The sequence below is a fragment of the Gobius niger genome (genome assembly GCF_951799975.1).
Source record: "Gobius niger genome assembly, chromosome: 19".
Classification (NCBI taxonomy): domain Eukaryota; kingdom Metazoa; phylum Chordata; class Actinopteri; order Gobiiformes; family Gobiidae; genus Gobius; species Gobius niger.
The window spans coordinates 4,276,566-4,291,047 of NC_136870.1; the positions used below are offsets into that span (position 1 = coordinate 4,276,566).

The 14,482-nt window shown below is 48.1% G+C and overlaps 5 protein-coding genes across 5 annotated transcripts in view; all 5 read left to right on the top strand.

Annotated features, from left to right (window-relative positions):
- LOC306978292 (peroxisomal succinyl-coenzyme A thioesterase-like) overlaps positions 1 to 14,482 on the top strand; it is a gene marked incomplete at both ends in the record, with an annotated part of 51,616 nt that overhangs the window by 26,930 nt on the left and 10,204 nt on the right. Inside the window, one exon of the mRNA XM_079576815.1 lies at positions 876 to 956. Coding sequence (XP_079432941.1) covers positions 876 to 956 — 81 coding nt within the window. The remainder of the gene's footprint in view (positions 1 to 875; positions 957 to 14,482) is intronic.
- Positions 7,949 to 8,344, top strand: LOC306979183 (histone H2A; the record flags this gene model as incomplete). Its single annotated transcript, XM_079578038.1, has 1 exon — positions 7,949 to 8,344. The coding sequence occupies one exon, from the start codon at positions 7,949 to 7,951 to the stop codon at positions 8,324 to 8,326; it is 378 nt and encodes a 125-aa protein (XP_079434164.1). The 3' UTR covers positions 8,327 to 8,344.
- Positions 9,602 to 10,014, top strand: LOC306979173 (histone H3.2; the record flags this gene model as incomplete). Its single annotated transcript, XM_079578028.1, has 1 exon — positions 9,602 to 10,014. Exon 1 carries the CDS (start codon positions 9,604 to 9,606, stop codon positions 10,012 to 10,014), a length of 411 nt encoding a protein of 136 aa, XP_079434154.1. The 5' UTR covers positions 9,602 to 9,603.
- On the top strand, positions 12,368 to 13,070 carry LOC306979165 (histone H1-like). Its single transcript, XM_079578020.1, has one exon. The coding sequence runs from the start codon at positions 12,431 to 12,433 to the stop codon at positions 13,028 to 13,030; it is 600 nt and encodes a 199-aa protein (XP_079434146.1). The 5' UTR covers positions 12,368 to 12,430; the 3' UTR covers positions 13,031 to 13,070.
- LOC306979207 (histone H4) lies at positions 13,774 to 14,205 on the top strand (the record flags this gene model as incomplete). The annotated part of the gene is made up of 1 exon (XM_079578062.1): positions 13,774 to 14,205. Exon 1 carries the CDS (start codon positions 13,894 to 13,896, stop codon positions 14,203 to 14,205), a length of 312 nt encoding a protein of 103 aa, XP_079434188.1. The 5' UTR covers positions 13,774 to 13,893.

A 14,482-nucleotide genomic window follows, 5' to 3' on the forward strand; every position in this document is an offset into this window, starting at 1 on the left:
GAGCAGTTAGATTAGATTAGATTGGTTTATTTGAAAGGGGACAGTGCAATTTCATATAACACCTGAACAAATATGAATAACAAAAGCCAGAATTAGCCAGAAAGCTATTTTTCATCTGTCTTCCCCTGGCCAAGATGTAAAACGGAAGTATGTCAATACATTTACAAGTCTTTAACAAATCAATAACAACAATATTAATGACACTGTAAAATAGCTAAAGTTCAGAAGACCTTTATGGACTTTATGGACATTCAAGGACTGTGATGTCGAGCCCCGAATGCGAGAATCTGGTTATCGGGCCTCTGCCCACGGGTTGAGCTTGTGCGGGAGGTTGAGAGATACCGACTAGATATAGTCGGGCTCACCTCCACGCACAGGTTGGGTTCCGGATTCCAACTCCTGGAGAGAGGCCGGACGCTCCATTATTTTGGAGTTGCCGCGGGGAGAGACGGCGGGCAGGGGTGGGTTTGCTCATAGCCCCCCAGCACAGCCGCCACGTGTTTGAGTTCACCCCAGTGAACGAGAGGGTCGTGTCCCTATGCCTTTGGGTCAGGGACAGGTCTCTCACCGTTGTCACTAGTCACGGTTTGTCCATAACGAACACCATGTTTGAGCAGAAGGGTGTCCCTAAGTGCACCCTTATGTTGGGGGGTGAGCGGAAAGTTAAAAAAAAAAAAAGTGGAGGTAGCAACACAAGAAAAGAGATCTGTTTCGATCAGTTTTGTTGGTCTTTGCTTTCAAATTACACTGGTTTATAGCTCACTAATCAAGAAGCTTTTAGATTTGGGTAAGGTCAGCCCAACTGGAGAAAATTCACTCGGTTTAGGTGGGGGTTAAAGGGTTAACATGTAACCGTAAAGTTTCTTTTTGGGCAGATGGGACGTCTGCAGTGCCCCCTGCTGGTTGTAGTTGGTCTGGATGATCAGGGCTGGCCAGCCTATGAGTCTGCAATGGATGTAAGTTTAGAGCATTTGAGATATAACATAACACACGTCCATCTACTGTCCAGTGCAAATATACTTGATTTATCTTTCATAGACATTTGCCAACAAACGATTATAGAGACTTTAATTGTTGGTAAAACTGAAATCATTTTCAGCATCACTGTAGTAAGAGTTTATTTGAATGTAAGCAATAATGATAAGAATTTGGCTTCAAATCAAATCTCATTACAGCGAGTAGTTAATGTTGATTCCTTGTTGTTTGTCAGATGAAGGCGGTGATGGAGGAGGCGGGGAACAGTCACCTGCTCACTCTGCTCACATACCCCCACACTGGTCACCTGATCGAGCCTCCGTACAGTCCTCACGTCCGGACCAGCATCTTTAGACCAGCCCCAGGTGGGGAATCATGTAAGTACATCTAATAAGGCATTTATATTCTTGTAAACTTCAGTTTAGCCTAAACCTTTTAACCCTTGCCTCAAAGGGACTATACGCGTTTAAGAACGTTAAAATTATGTATTTTCCTCCCCCTACATGTTCCAGCCATGTCTAAAACCTGCCTCTAAAATCCTGCACTGTCACTCAAAAAAGTGTTAATTCGGGTCTGAAGCGCTGTCATGCACAAGCTTATTATAGAAGCTGCAGTTACGCGTTTGACCTGAGGTGGCAGTAGTGAGTATAAACTGGCCAGCTTACATCTATCCCCTTTAACCAAACACATCTTCATTACCCAAATCTTAAAAGCTTCTTGACTGGAGCTTCCAGCCTATGCCAGTGTCACCCTTCCATTGAAAGCTAAGACCCACAAAACTAGTGTTGTTCCCATAAAGTTCCCGTTAACTGTTCAGTCACATGTTACAATAATGATAAACAAGCTAAGCAAGGATTGGATGACAGTACGTGATGCAGAGAGGCCTTCCAGGTTGAATTTACACTTAAGCTTCAGTTGTGTGAAAACCTTGAAAATCATTCATTAATGTCATTTTCCAGTAATGGTGCTGTGGGGCGGGGAGACTGCGGCCCATTCTCGAGCTCAGGACGACGCCTGGAGGAAGACACTGCTGTTTCTGAGAGAGCATCTGCATGACAGGAGAACCTCTGCTGTCACCTCCAAGTCTAATCTATGAGTCCTATTGCTAGGTTTCGGGTGACGTCACAGCAATCCAAAGAGCTACAATGAAACCGCAACACAATATTAACATTGTCTTCTTTTGCTATGTTATGACATGACACGCGTGGCTTTGAAGAGGGGGAAGAAAATCTCTCATGGGAATCACAATTTTTCACTCTTTTTAGCCGTTTTCTGTATGAACATATTCATCACGCACAAATAAATGCAAGCTAAAATCAGCAGATTGTTCTGGCTCCCAACCTAAACATAGTTTTATTCATATTTAGCAGTGTGTTGAGTTCAAAATAAAGCTAAAACACTCTTCAAGTCAAGTCTTTTGCAGTGAAATATCACTGAAATTAAGTTTTCTGATAAAATTATTTCTGATATTGAATTCAACCCCCATGAGCTGCCACCTTAACGTGGTGGGGTTGTTTGAGTACCCGAATGATCCGAGGAGCTATGTTGTCCGGGGCTTTATGCCCCTGGTAGGGTCTCCCATGGCAAACAGGTCCGAGGTGACGGGTCAGACGAAGAGCAGCTCACAAGACTTCTATGGACGTACACCAATCAAGGACCGAGACGTCGCCCGGCATGGCGCAGCCGGGGCCCCACCCTGGAGCCAGACCTGGGGTTGGGGCCCGAACGCGAGCGTCTGGTGGCCGGGCCTCTGCCCACGGGGCCCGGCCGGGCACAGCCCGAAGGGACGACGTGGGCCCGCCCTCCTGTGGACCCACCACCCGCAGAGGGATCCGTAGGGGTCGGGTGCGGAGAGGACTGGGTGACAGTCAGAGGCAGGTGCCTCGACGACCTGGTCCACATGCACAGCTTCTGGCGTTCGGGACATGGAACGTCACCTCGCTGGGGGGGAAGGAGCCTGAGCTTGTGCGGGAGGTTGAGAGATACCGACTAGATATAGTCGGGCTCACCTCCACGCACAGCTTGGGTTCCGGATCCCAACTCCTGGAGAGAGGCTGGACTCTCCATTTTTCTGGAGTTGCCCGCGGGGAGAGGCGGCGGGCTGGGGTGGGTTTGCTCATATCCCCCCAGCTCAGCCGTCACGTGTTGGAGTTCACCCCGGTGGACGAGAGGGTCGCGTCCCTACGCCTTCGGGTCGGGGACAGGTCTCTCACCGTTGTCTCGGCCTACGGGCCCAACATCGGTGCAGAGTACCCGGCCTTCTTGGAGTCCCTGGGAGGGGTACTAGATAGTGCTCCGACTGGGGACTCCATTGTTCTACTGGGGGACTTCAACGCCCACGTGGGTAACGACAGTGAGACCTGGGAGGGAGTGATTGGGAAGAACGGCCTCCCCGATCTGAACCCGAGTGGTGTTCTGTTATTGGACTTCTGTGCTAGTCACGGTTTGTCCATAACAAACACCATGTTCGAGCACAAGGGTGTCCATAAGTGCACGTGGCACCAGGACACCCTAGGCAGGAGGTCGATGATCGACTTTGTAGTTGTGTCGTCTGACCTCCGGCCGCGTGTCTCGGACACTCGGGTGAAGAGAGGGGCTGAGCTGTCAACCGATCACCACCTGGTGGTGAGCTGGATCCGCTGGCAGGGGAGGAAGCCGGTCAGACCTGGCAGGCCCAAGCGTGTTGTGAGGGTCTGCTGGGAACAACTGGCGGATCCCTCTGTCAGTGGGGTCTTCAACTCCCACCTCCGGAAGAGCTTCACCCAGATTCCGGGGGAGGCGGGGGACATGGAGTCCGAGTGGACTCTGTTCTCCTCCTCCATTGTTGATGCGGCTGCTCGTAGTTGTGGCCGTAAGGTCTCTGGTGCCTGTCGCGGCGGCAATCCCCGAACCCGGTGGTGGCGCCCGGAAGTAAGGGATGCCGTCAAGCTGAAGAAGGAGTCCTACCTGGCCTTGTTGGCTTGTGGGACTCCTGAGGCAGCTGAGAGGTACCGGCAGGCCAAGCGTGCTGCAGCTCGTGCGGTCGCAGAGGCAAAAACTCGTGTCTGGGAGGAGTTCGGGGAGGCCATGGAGGAAGACTATCGGTCGGCCTCGAAGAAATTCTGGCAAACCATCCGGCGCCTCAGGAGGGGGAAGCAGTGCTTCACCAACACTGTGTACAGTGCGGGTGGGGGGCTGCTGACCTCGACTGGGGATGTCGTCGGACGGTGGAAGGAGTACTTCGAGGACCTCCTCAACCCCGCCGTCACGTCTTCCGATGAGGAAGCAGAGGCTGGGGGCTCGGAGGTGGGCTCGCCCATCACCGGGGCTGAAGTCACCAAGGTGGTGAGAAAGCTCCTCGGTGGCAAGGCTCCGGGGGTGGATGAGATTCGCCCTGAGTACCTTAAGTCTCTGGATGTTGTAGGACTGTCTTGGCTGACACGTCTCTGCAACATCGCGTGGCGGTCGGGGACAGTGCCCCTGGATTGGCAGACCGGGGTGGTGGTCCCTCTCTTTAAGAAGGGGGATCGGAGGGTGTGTTCCAATTACAGAGGAATCACCCTCCTTAGCCTCCCCGGTAAGGTCTACTCCAGGGTGCTGGAGAGGAGGATCCGGCCGATAGTTGAACCTCGGATTCAGGAGGAACAATGCGGTTTTCGTCCTGGTCGTGGCACACTGGACCAGCTCTATACCCTCCGTCGGGTGCTCGAGGGTTCGTGGGAGTTCGCCCAACCAGTCCACATGTGTTTTGTGGACTTGGAGAAAGCGTTCGACCGCGTCCCTCGTGGTGCCCTGTGGGGGGTGCTCCGGGAGTATGGGGTCCGGGGCCCTCTGCTAAGGGCTGTCCGTTCCCTGTATGACCGCAGCAGGAGCTTGGTTCGCATTGCCGGCAGTAAGTCAGACCTGTTCCCGGTGCGTGTTGGTCTCCGCCAGGGCTGCCCTTTGTCACCGGTTCTGTTCATTACTTTTATGGACAGAATTTCTAGGCGCAGCCAGGGGCTGGAGGGTGTCCGGTTTGGGAGCCTCAGAGTCTCATCTCTGCTGTTTGCAGATGATGTTGTTCTGATGGCTTCAACAAACCAGGACCTTCAGCACGCACTGGGGCGGTTTGCAGCCGAGTGTGTAGCGGCCGGGATGGGAATCAGCACCTCCAAATCCGAGGCCATGGTTCTCCACCGGAAAAAGGTGGCTTCCCCTCTCCAGGTCGGTGGGGAGTCCTTACCTCAAGTGGAGGAGTTCAAGTATCTCGGGGTCTTGTTCACGAGTGAGGGACGGATGGAGCGTGAGATCGACAGACGGATCGGTGCAGCGTCAGCAGTGATGCGGTCGCTGTATCGGTCTGTCGTGGTGAAGAGGGAGCTGAGTCGGAGGGCAAAGCTCTCGATTTACCGATCGATCTACGTTCCCACCCTCACCTATGGTCATGAGATTTGGGTAATGACCGAAAGGACAAGATCGCGAATACAAGCGGCCGAAATGAGTTTCCTTCGCAGGGTGGCTGGGCGCACCCTCCGAGATCGGGTGAGGAGCTCAGCTACCCGGGAGGAGCTCGGAGTAGAGTCGCTGCTCCTCCACGTCGAAAGGAGCCAGCTGAGGTGGCTCGGGCATCTGTTTCGGATGCCTCCTGGTCGCCTCCCGCGGGAGGTGTTCCAGGCATGTCCTAGTGGGACAAGGCCTCGTGGAAGACCCAGGACACGGTGGTGGGACTATGTCTCCGAGCTGGCCTGGTGTCGCCTCGGGGTCCCCCCAGAACAGCTGGAGGAAGTGTGTGTGGATCGGGAAGTTTGGGCATCTCTGCTGAGACTGCTGCCCCCGCGACCCGGCCCCGGATAAAGCGGAAGAAAATGGATGGATGGATGGAATTACTCTTCATCATCAGCTTCTTTTTGGTAGAAAATCCACTTCTAAATACCTCCTGCTAATTGCATGCATACCCCTGGATGGGAGACACTGATAAAGTTGACCAGTTTTGTTTTGGAAGACACAACACACAACATCATAATTGTTTGACTTGTCCAAATACACTCCAGAATGATGGCCATCCGTTTATCAATGCCAGGAGTTGTTGACCTACAAAACTCAGGCTGTTGCCGCATTGTCGTCACTTTGTTGTATTTTTGACGCTTTTTCAACCCTTTTTTTTGTCCCGTTGTTGTTGCTTTTTCATCACTTTTTGTCGCCTTTTTTGTGTTGATTTTTTATTATTTTTTTTGCTTTTTGTAACTTTTTACTTAACGTTTTATGGTCGCCTTCTGTTGCTTTTTTGTTGCGTTTTAATCCTTTTCACGTCTCGTTTTTGCTGCTCATTTTGAGGCCTTTTTCAAGAAACTTAGATTTGGATAATGCCAAACTAGAGAAAATGTGCTCGGATAAGGTGGGGTTAATTAGATGAGGTTAATTAATCCCCACCCTTGGAATGACTGTGTGAAAGCATGGGTTTACTTTGCACACATGAAGGCGCTACAGGACAAATAGACAGAAATGAGTTTGAAGCCCCTTCCGAAACGAGCAGATTGGTAAGAGGTCTAACGCCAAAGCGGATGTGCATGGCTTCCCCCTCTTCAGGCACCATGATAAGAAGCCTCCGAACTGGGCTGCCAGATAGGAAGGAGCTAGGAAAATAAGCCTCAATGCTAACTATCATAGCCACTTTAGCATAGCAAAAAGAACAGCTGTTGGTGTCACTAGGTAAGGATGGTCTAATTGGGCAAATAGCTCTGATATAGTGCTAATTATTTTGTCTATTGCAGCTGCTATGGCATTCACTCATTTCCTAGTTTCAAAAAATAGGTTGGGTCAAGTCCTATTACCGGAGGCAGTAGTGATTAGAATCATTCAGCTTCATGCAGACTTGTGGTATTAAACTTTTGACATTTGTTGTAGGAGGGACTATGTCCCCGAGTTGGCCTGGTGTCACCTCGGGGTCCCCTCAGAACAGCTGGAGGAGGTGTGCGTGGATCGAGAAGTCTTTCATCAAGGATGAAATACAATTTAAAATCATTCACCATTGGTTTGGAATAAATCTTTGTAAATACACTATTAGGAGCAATAACCTCAACTATCCTATTGCCGCACATTTTCAATCCTGTGTTTCATGCTAAATCAATCTCCTCAAAGCTGTGGTCAGAGCCACAATCCCACCCAACATTAGAGGCGGCGATCGGTTGTCTCTGCTGTCTTAAGGGAAACCTTTTGGATAGAAACCTTGAAAGCTACTAAATTTCCAGGTCTTAATAAAGGACTTCTATTTATCTTCGAAGTGCCTCGGATTATTGTCCATTTTTACACATCTCTAAGGGCTCCTCAACTCTTTAACCTATAAAATGTATTGAAACTCTGTTTCAATACATTTTATAACACTGTATGTTTTGAATTGTTTATTATATTTATTTTTAAAAAAAAGAATACTATTATCATTGGGAGTTTTTTTTAATCATATTCATATAATCCTCTAACAGTTAAAGACATGAAAATGTTTCTGATTGTTCATTTGAGTTGATCATTTAGGAAATCTGAGAAACATGTAATTTGACTAATAATTTGGAACATACTTTATGTGCTGTATAAAATTTGCCAAAATAAATGAAAAATACAACTTATTCTTTCTTTTGTCAAATGAATGACAGGAGAGGCTTAGTCCACCAGCCCATTGATACCAGCCATGTCTCTTTGGATTTGGATCTGAACATGTGGACAAAGAACAAAGCTCCACTGGCGCATGTAGAGCATAATAACCAACACATGAGCACTTTGTAAAGTGTCTCTGAAGACCTGGTGATCCAGGCCTCACTTTAATCAGTCACATGCTCAGCTCCCAATAGAGTGAGCCGACTCTAAATTATTCTTTGTAACAGAGGAGTGGGCGGGACTCAGTGAGCCTGTCTTCTGATTGGTGCGTCACTCAAAGGCCCGCGCTCCCGCACATAAAAAAACGCGGCGCTTCGGTCTCAGCTCATTCTTCCTGTGAGTCTTTTCAACAGTAAGACATTTCAAAATGAGCGGCAGAGGTAAAACCGGCGGAAAGGCCCGCGCTAAGGCCAAGTCCCGCTCCTCCAGGGCCGGGCTGCAGTTCCCCGTGGGCCGTGTGCACAGGCTGCTCCGCAAAGGAAACTACGCTCAGCGCGTGGGCGCCGGAGCCCCCGTGTACCTGGCGGCCGTGCTGGAGTATCTGACCGCTGAGATCCTGGAGCTGGCGGGAAACGCAGCTCGTGACAACAAGAAGACCCGTATCATCCCCCGCCACCTGCAGCTGGCCGTGCGCAACGACGAGGAGCTCAACAAACTGCTGGGAGGAGTGACCATCGCTCAGGGAGGAGTGCTGCCCAACATCCAGGCCGTGCTGCTGCCCAAGAAGACCGAGAAGGCCAAGTAAAGTGTCCGAGACACTGACCACAACAACGGCTCTTTTAAGAGCCACCCACAGCCTCAGAAAGAGCCGCCTCAGTCACAGGATCATAGTTTATCCAGACTGTGCGCAATGCGCCTTTACGCATCGGCCTTGGTACAGCGCGTTTCCAGGCACACATTTATTATTCATTCACAATAAACCTGGTGATTATGAGCTGCGTAAATAGCCACAGCTGCCCTGGGGGTGGCAATACAGGTAATCCATACTGGATACAACTACACTGATAATTCACGGATATGATAGTGGTTTGTGCCAGTGGTCAGACATGAAGCTTGAAGTGTTGAGATACTTTATATAAGAATCGTTACAAGTATAATAAAGGTTCCGTTAGAGTGGCCTGAGGAGCTGCTAACTACTGCATGTATTTTGAAAAGTCGTTTTGAGAAACTGTATCCTGGTAAAGTTACTCATTTAAGAGTGTTTAGGATACAGTTACTTTCCTAGAATCAAAGGATTACATCCCAGTGCTCAATCACTACATTTTAGCTTCATAGTGCACATTATTAAGAAAGAACTATTTCTCCCTAAAATAAAATAAAGATTTCATACAAACATTATGCACATGTGTCACATGATCTGCTCCTGAGCATCTGCCAAGAGGTTTTCAGATCCTAAATAGTGTTAAATAAGTTTATAACAGGCGTTACAACAAACATTTGTGTAATAATATGTCGTATTTATAATAATAATAATAATAATAATAATAATAATGCATTGGTTTTATATAGCGCTTTTCTGGACACTCAAAGACGCTTTACATTGCACTATTAATTCACTCCATACCCGGGGGTGGCAAGCTACTATTGTAGCCACAGCTGCCCTGGGGTAGACTGACGGAAGCGAGGCAACCAGTCTGCGCCATCGGCCCCTCCGACCACCACCAACCACTCACTCACTACATTCACTAGGCTTCCTGGTGTTACTAAACGGTCTCCCATCCAGGTACCGACCAGGCCCTTCCCTGCTTAGCTTCCAAGGTCTGACGGGATTGGGCAGAGCAAAGGCGGTATGACCTATTTATACATGAACATAACGCAAATCAACGTAAACTCTTTGTAAGTATTAAGTTATGCAACTAAATACAATCCCAACACTGCTGAGGCTCAGCCCCTCCCCCTTCTCCAAGCTGACCAATAGAAAGTGAGTGTGTGGTCAGAGGGAGGAGCTCACAGAGGTTTAAAAGCAGCTCCTCTCCGCTCCTCTGCAGTTCTCTTCTCTGTCACAGTCAGGAATAAACAAACATGGCCAGAACCAAACAAACCGCCCGTAAATCCACCGGAGGCAAAGCCCCCAGGAAGCAGCTGGCCACTAAGGCCGCCCGTAAGAGCGCCCCGGCCACGGGAGGAGTGAAGAAGCCTCACCGCTACAGGCCCGGCACCGTGGCTCTGAGGGAGATCCGCCGCTACCAGAAATCCACCGAGCTGCTGATCCGCAAGCTGCCCTTCCAGCGCCTGGTCCGAGAGATCGCCCAGGACTTCAAGACCGACCTGCGCTTCCAGAGCTCCGCCGTCATGGCTCTGCAGGAGGCCAGCGAGGCTTACCTGGTGGGTCTGTTCGAGGACACCAACCTGTGCGCCATCCACGCCAAGAGAGTCACCATCATGCCCAAAGACATCCAGCTGGCCCGGCGCATCCGCGGAGAGAGAGCTTAGACACAACCGGCTCCTCTGAGGAAAAAACGGCTCTTTTCAGAGCCACCACTTCCCTAAAGAGCCGCTTCAGTCTAACATGACACTGTACATGTCAAAATCAGGACAAGTTCCGTTTACTAGAGAAGAAAGTAGTGCCCAATATGCGTTAAGAATTAGGTGCAATTGATAGTGGTGGGATTTATGGCTCTAAAGGGAGCCGTTCACTTTAGAGCCGACTGGCACTTTTTAACTTTTTTTTTTTAATTAAGTTAATACCCTCCGAACGTAATTTTAACGAAAATGTCACTATTTCAAGCAATATAACATCGATATTTCCTGTATGGAATTGTTACATCAATCACACGACCTGAATAAGCTTCTATTTCTCTCATTCACGTAACTTTTTCTCCCGCGCGCAAGAGGGAAAAAAACGTATATGAAAGAGGTCGAGCTTCAACGCGATCTCCTCTGTAACCGTAGTTTATTTCATTAAGACTTTTGTTATTTCTCAGACGCGTTGCCTTACGCGTGCTCACTTTGAGCTCCTCGTGGGGCGGACTGAGGAGGAGACCAAGAGCTGCTGTAGCGGTGCTGGCACAGGGAGAGTTCGGGAACGCGCTCGCCGTTTCCCCAGAGCCGCGCCCACGTCCCGCGGTCGTGCATTCACAAACTGTCCCTCTGCCACTCCTCTCTCCGTCTGCCCCACTCCAGCAGTGACTTTTGTTTCGCAAAATAAGCATGCACAACTAAGTGACGCCCCTCCTCCGAAGAGGAATAAAATAATAAAAATATATATTATATATATATAATATATTTATATATCATTTTACTCAGGTAGAAAGAAGTACCAACTACCCTAAGACGTATAATTGGGCTACTTCAAAAAGTTACTCAAGTACATTGATTATACTCGAGTAGTACACTGTAAAGACTCGTTCAAAAGAGCCGGATCGTTCGCGACCGACACATCACCAGAACTTGAGTACTGGATATAAAATGCATGATTAAGTAGTGAAATAAAATGAAACATACATGAAATTAGCCAAGCCTGTGTGTCCTCCGAATAAAGCGCATGAAACTATTCTCACTGGAATGAGAACCTCTTTTACTCATGAGTAGGCCTTCTTTGTATTATACTAATACTATACTATACTAATACTAATACTATACTATACTATACTATACTATACTATACTATACTATACTATACTATACTATACTATACTATACTATACTATACTATACTATACTATACTATACTTTATATATCATTTTACTCAGGTAGAAAGAAGTACCAACTACCCTAAGACGTACAATTAGGCTACTTCAAAAAGTTACTCAAGTAAATTGATTGTACTCGAGTAAATGTAGCGGAGTACTGGTCGCCTGTTTTAAGTACAGATTTAAATATGTTCAATTTTTTAAATATCTTCTGTCTTGAGAGAAGTCCGTTTAGGTTTACAGGAAACACTTTCAGAACCTTGGACAGCGACAGTAATACACATGCATAACATCATTAAGCTCTGATCAAGGGAACAGTATATGGTTCAATAACATTAACCACAGGACTTTAGAGCCAGTTTAGGCCTGTACAGTTTGTGCTACTTTGTAAATCTAGTGTTCTCCATGTTGAGTGGAATAAATACATTTACACTTAATATGAAGTGTCTTTTGTTGATTTGGTTTGAAAAAGTATGTAAAGTAATCTGGAATCTGGAAGTTTCTTTTCTCCGAATATAAAAAAGGAGAGACAAAAACATTTTACTGCCTCAAAAAAGAAAAGACACATTTTCCTTCAACTTTGATATGAGGGTGGAATGTTTTGTAATTGTGTGAATGAACTTGTTTCCCGATACAAATAGCTCATGTTCGTGGATCATGTGGACTTTCTGCCTGTTCCTGCGCCTCTGTTTCTATTACGATATCGACTCTAGTGCTGGATGTTTTGTGCAGGTACAAAATAATACCAAGTAAAACTAGGTCAAAAGATGAAAGCCTTTGTCCGCTCAGTTGGTCAGGAGCTCCAGGCCGTGACCTCATGTGTGTTTGCTGCTGCTGCTGAAGTGGCTTCCAAACGCAGAGCTCACTCCTGACAGAGACACTTTGACTTTGTGCCTCTGCAGAGGCGAGTTTGGAACAGGAAACGTGTCTTTCCTGAGGCCTGAGCGGCTCTGGGATGATGTGAGGAGGAAATGAGTGGGACTAGTCTGTTCCAGAATGCGCACAGTCAAAGGTTTGGATCGTTCCAGACGCACAGACTGACCAGAGCGTTTCTTTCACTTTTCGAGCCTTTTCCTGACGCGCACAAACACAAGAGCCTCTGATCCAAACGGGCTGAGTCTCTACGGTTCTCACGCTGTGTTTAAGGGCGCCTCATGCTCGGGGAAACTCCACTCTCTCTCTCAGACTGTTGTTGTGAGTGACGTTTAGAAAAACTATGACAGAAGAAGCTCCCGCTCCCGCCGCGGCTCCGGCCAAAGCCGCCAAGAAGAAGTCCGCCCCCAAAGCCAAGAAGAGCGGCCCCAGCGTCAGCGCGCTCGTCGTCCAAGCCGTGTCCGCCTGCAAGGAGCGCGGCGGCGTGTCCCTGCCCGCGCTCAAGAAGGCCCTGACCGCGGCCGGATACGATGGGGAGAAGAACAAGGCCCGGGTCAGGCTCGCCGTCAAGAAGCTGCTGGAGAAGGGCACCCTGGTGCAGAAGAAGGGCTCCTACAAGATGAACAAGCCCGCGGCCGAGCCGAAGAAGGCCAAGAAGCCCGCGGCCAAGAAAGCGGCCCCTAAAGCCAAGAAGCCCGCGGCCGCTAAGAAAGTCAAGAAACCCGTTGCCGCAAAGAAAGTCAAGAAAGCGGCCACTCCCAAGAAGGCCAAGAAGTCCCCGAAGAAGGCAGCCAAGCCCGCGGCCAAGAAAGTGACCAAGAGTCCGAAGAAAGCGGCCAAGAGCCCCAAGAAGCCGGCGAAGAAGGCCCCCGCGGCGAAGAAAGCGGCCCCAAAGAAAACCGCCAAGCCCAAAGCCAAGAAGGCCGCGGCCAAGAAGAAGTAACTCCTCCACTCTGTCCCCCCCGGACCAACAAAGGCTCTTTTCAGGGCCACACACTCCGCTAAAGACGCAGCTTCAGGCAAAGTCAGGCAAGATAATGCGTAAAATGACTATTACGCACAGTATGCGCTTTTACGCACGGGATTACACTAGTGTCAATGAAGGACAAGCATGGCTAAAATCTGCAGATAATATAGTATAATATATTTGCTGAATGAGGCTAGAATGAAAATAAATATTAGGGACTGAGACACTATAAAAGAGCCATTTAAATCACTCAGGAACAGGTCTGCGCTTTGTCCATGTGGAGGAGAAACATTGAAGCAGACGATATCATGAATTATATCTTTCCCTGATATCAAAAATGCTGAATATTATAACAATGAAATAACTAATAACACTTAGAACTGGTGATGGAGAAATGATCTATTTATTCTATAAAATATTGTTGAAAGTTGAATTTTATCCTATTTTTCCAGATGGTAAAATGACTATTACGCACAGTATGCGCTTTTACGCACGGGATTACACCAGTGTCCGAGCGTCCCAGTGTAGAAGTGTTTCTGTTGACTAAAAATAGGATTAAACTAAATGAATATGAGGGCTACAACTATGGCTAAATCCTTCAGATATATTTGTTGACTAATAATAAAAGCAAATGACTTGAATGATGTTTGTAAATGTTTTAAAGTCATTCCTGAGTGTATATGAAGCATTTTAGGAAAAAAGTGCTTTTTTTGTTGCTTCATGTGTCCAGTCGGTGGCGCTGGTGCGCACATGTCTTCCTTCAGGTTCTCAGTCAGTGAATATATTCTGAGTGTGTGGAGTCTCAGGTCATATTGTCCTGAAACCACAGAACAGTCAAAATGTCCGGAAGAGGAAAAGGCGGGAAAGGTCTGGGTAAAGGAGGCGCTAAGCGTCACCGTAAAGTGCTCCGTGACAACATCCAGGGCATCACCAAGCCCGCTATCCGCCGTCTGGCTCGCCGCGGCGGAGTTAAGCGTATCTCCGGTCTGATCTACGAGGAGACCCGCGGGGTGCTCAAGGTTTTCCTGGAGAACGTGATCCGTGACGCCGTGACTTACACCGAGCACGCCAAGAGGAAGACCGTGACCGCCATGGACGTGGTGTATGCCCTGAAGAGACAGGGCCGCACTCTGTACGGCTTTGGAGGTTAACTTTTCATCTGAGAAACAACGGCCCTTTTTAGGGCCCCCACTTCCTAAGAGAGGCGCTTTTCATTTAGTAACTTAGTAACCATGACTATATATGCATATAATATTTTATTATTTATTACAAAACATTATCTACACTATCTGAACATGAACATTTTAGAATGAAATGGATCTATGGGTTTCCCCGATTAAAATATTAATATCAACTGTAGTCGGAAGAGCATTTGTGCTTAATTGTCAGAACAGTCAGATATAAATGACATCATGGTCCTGCAGAGAA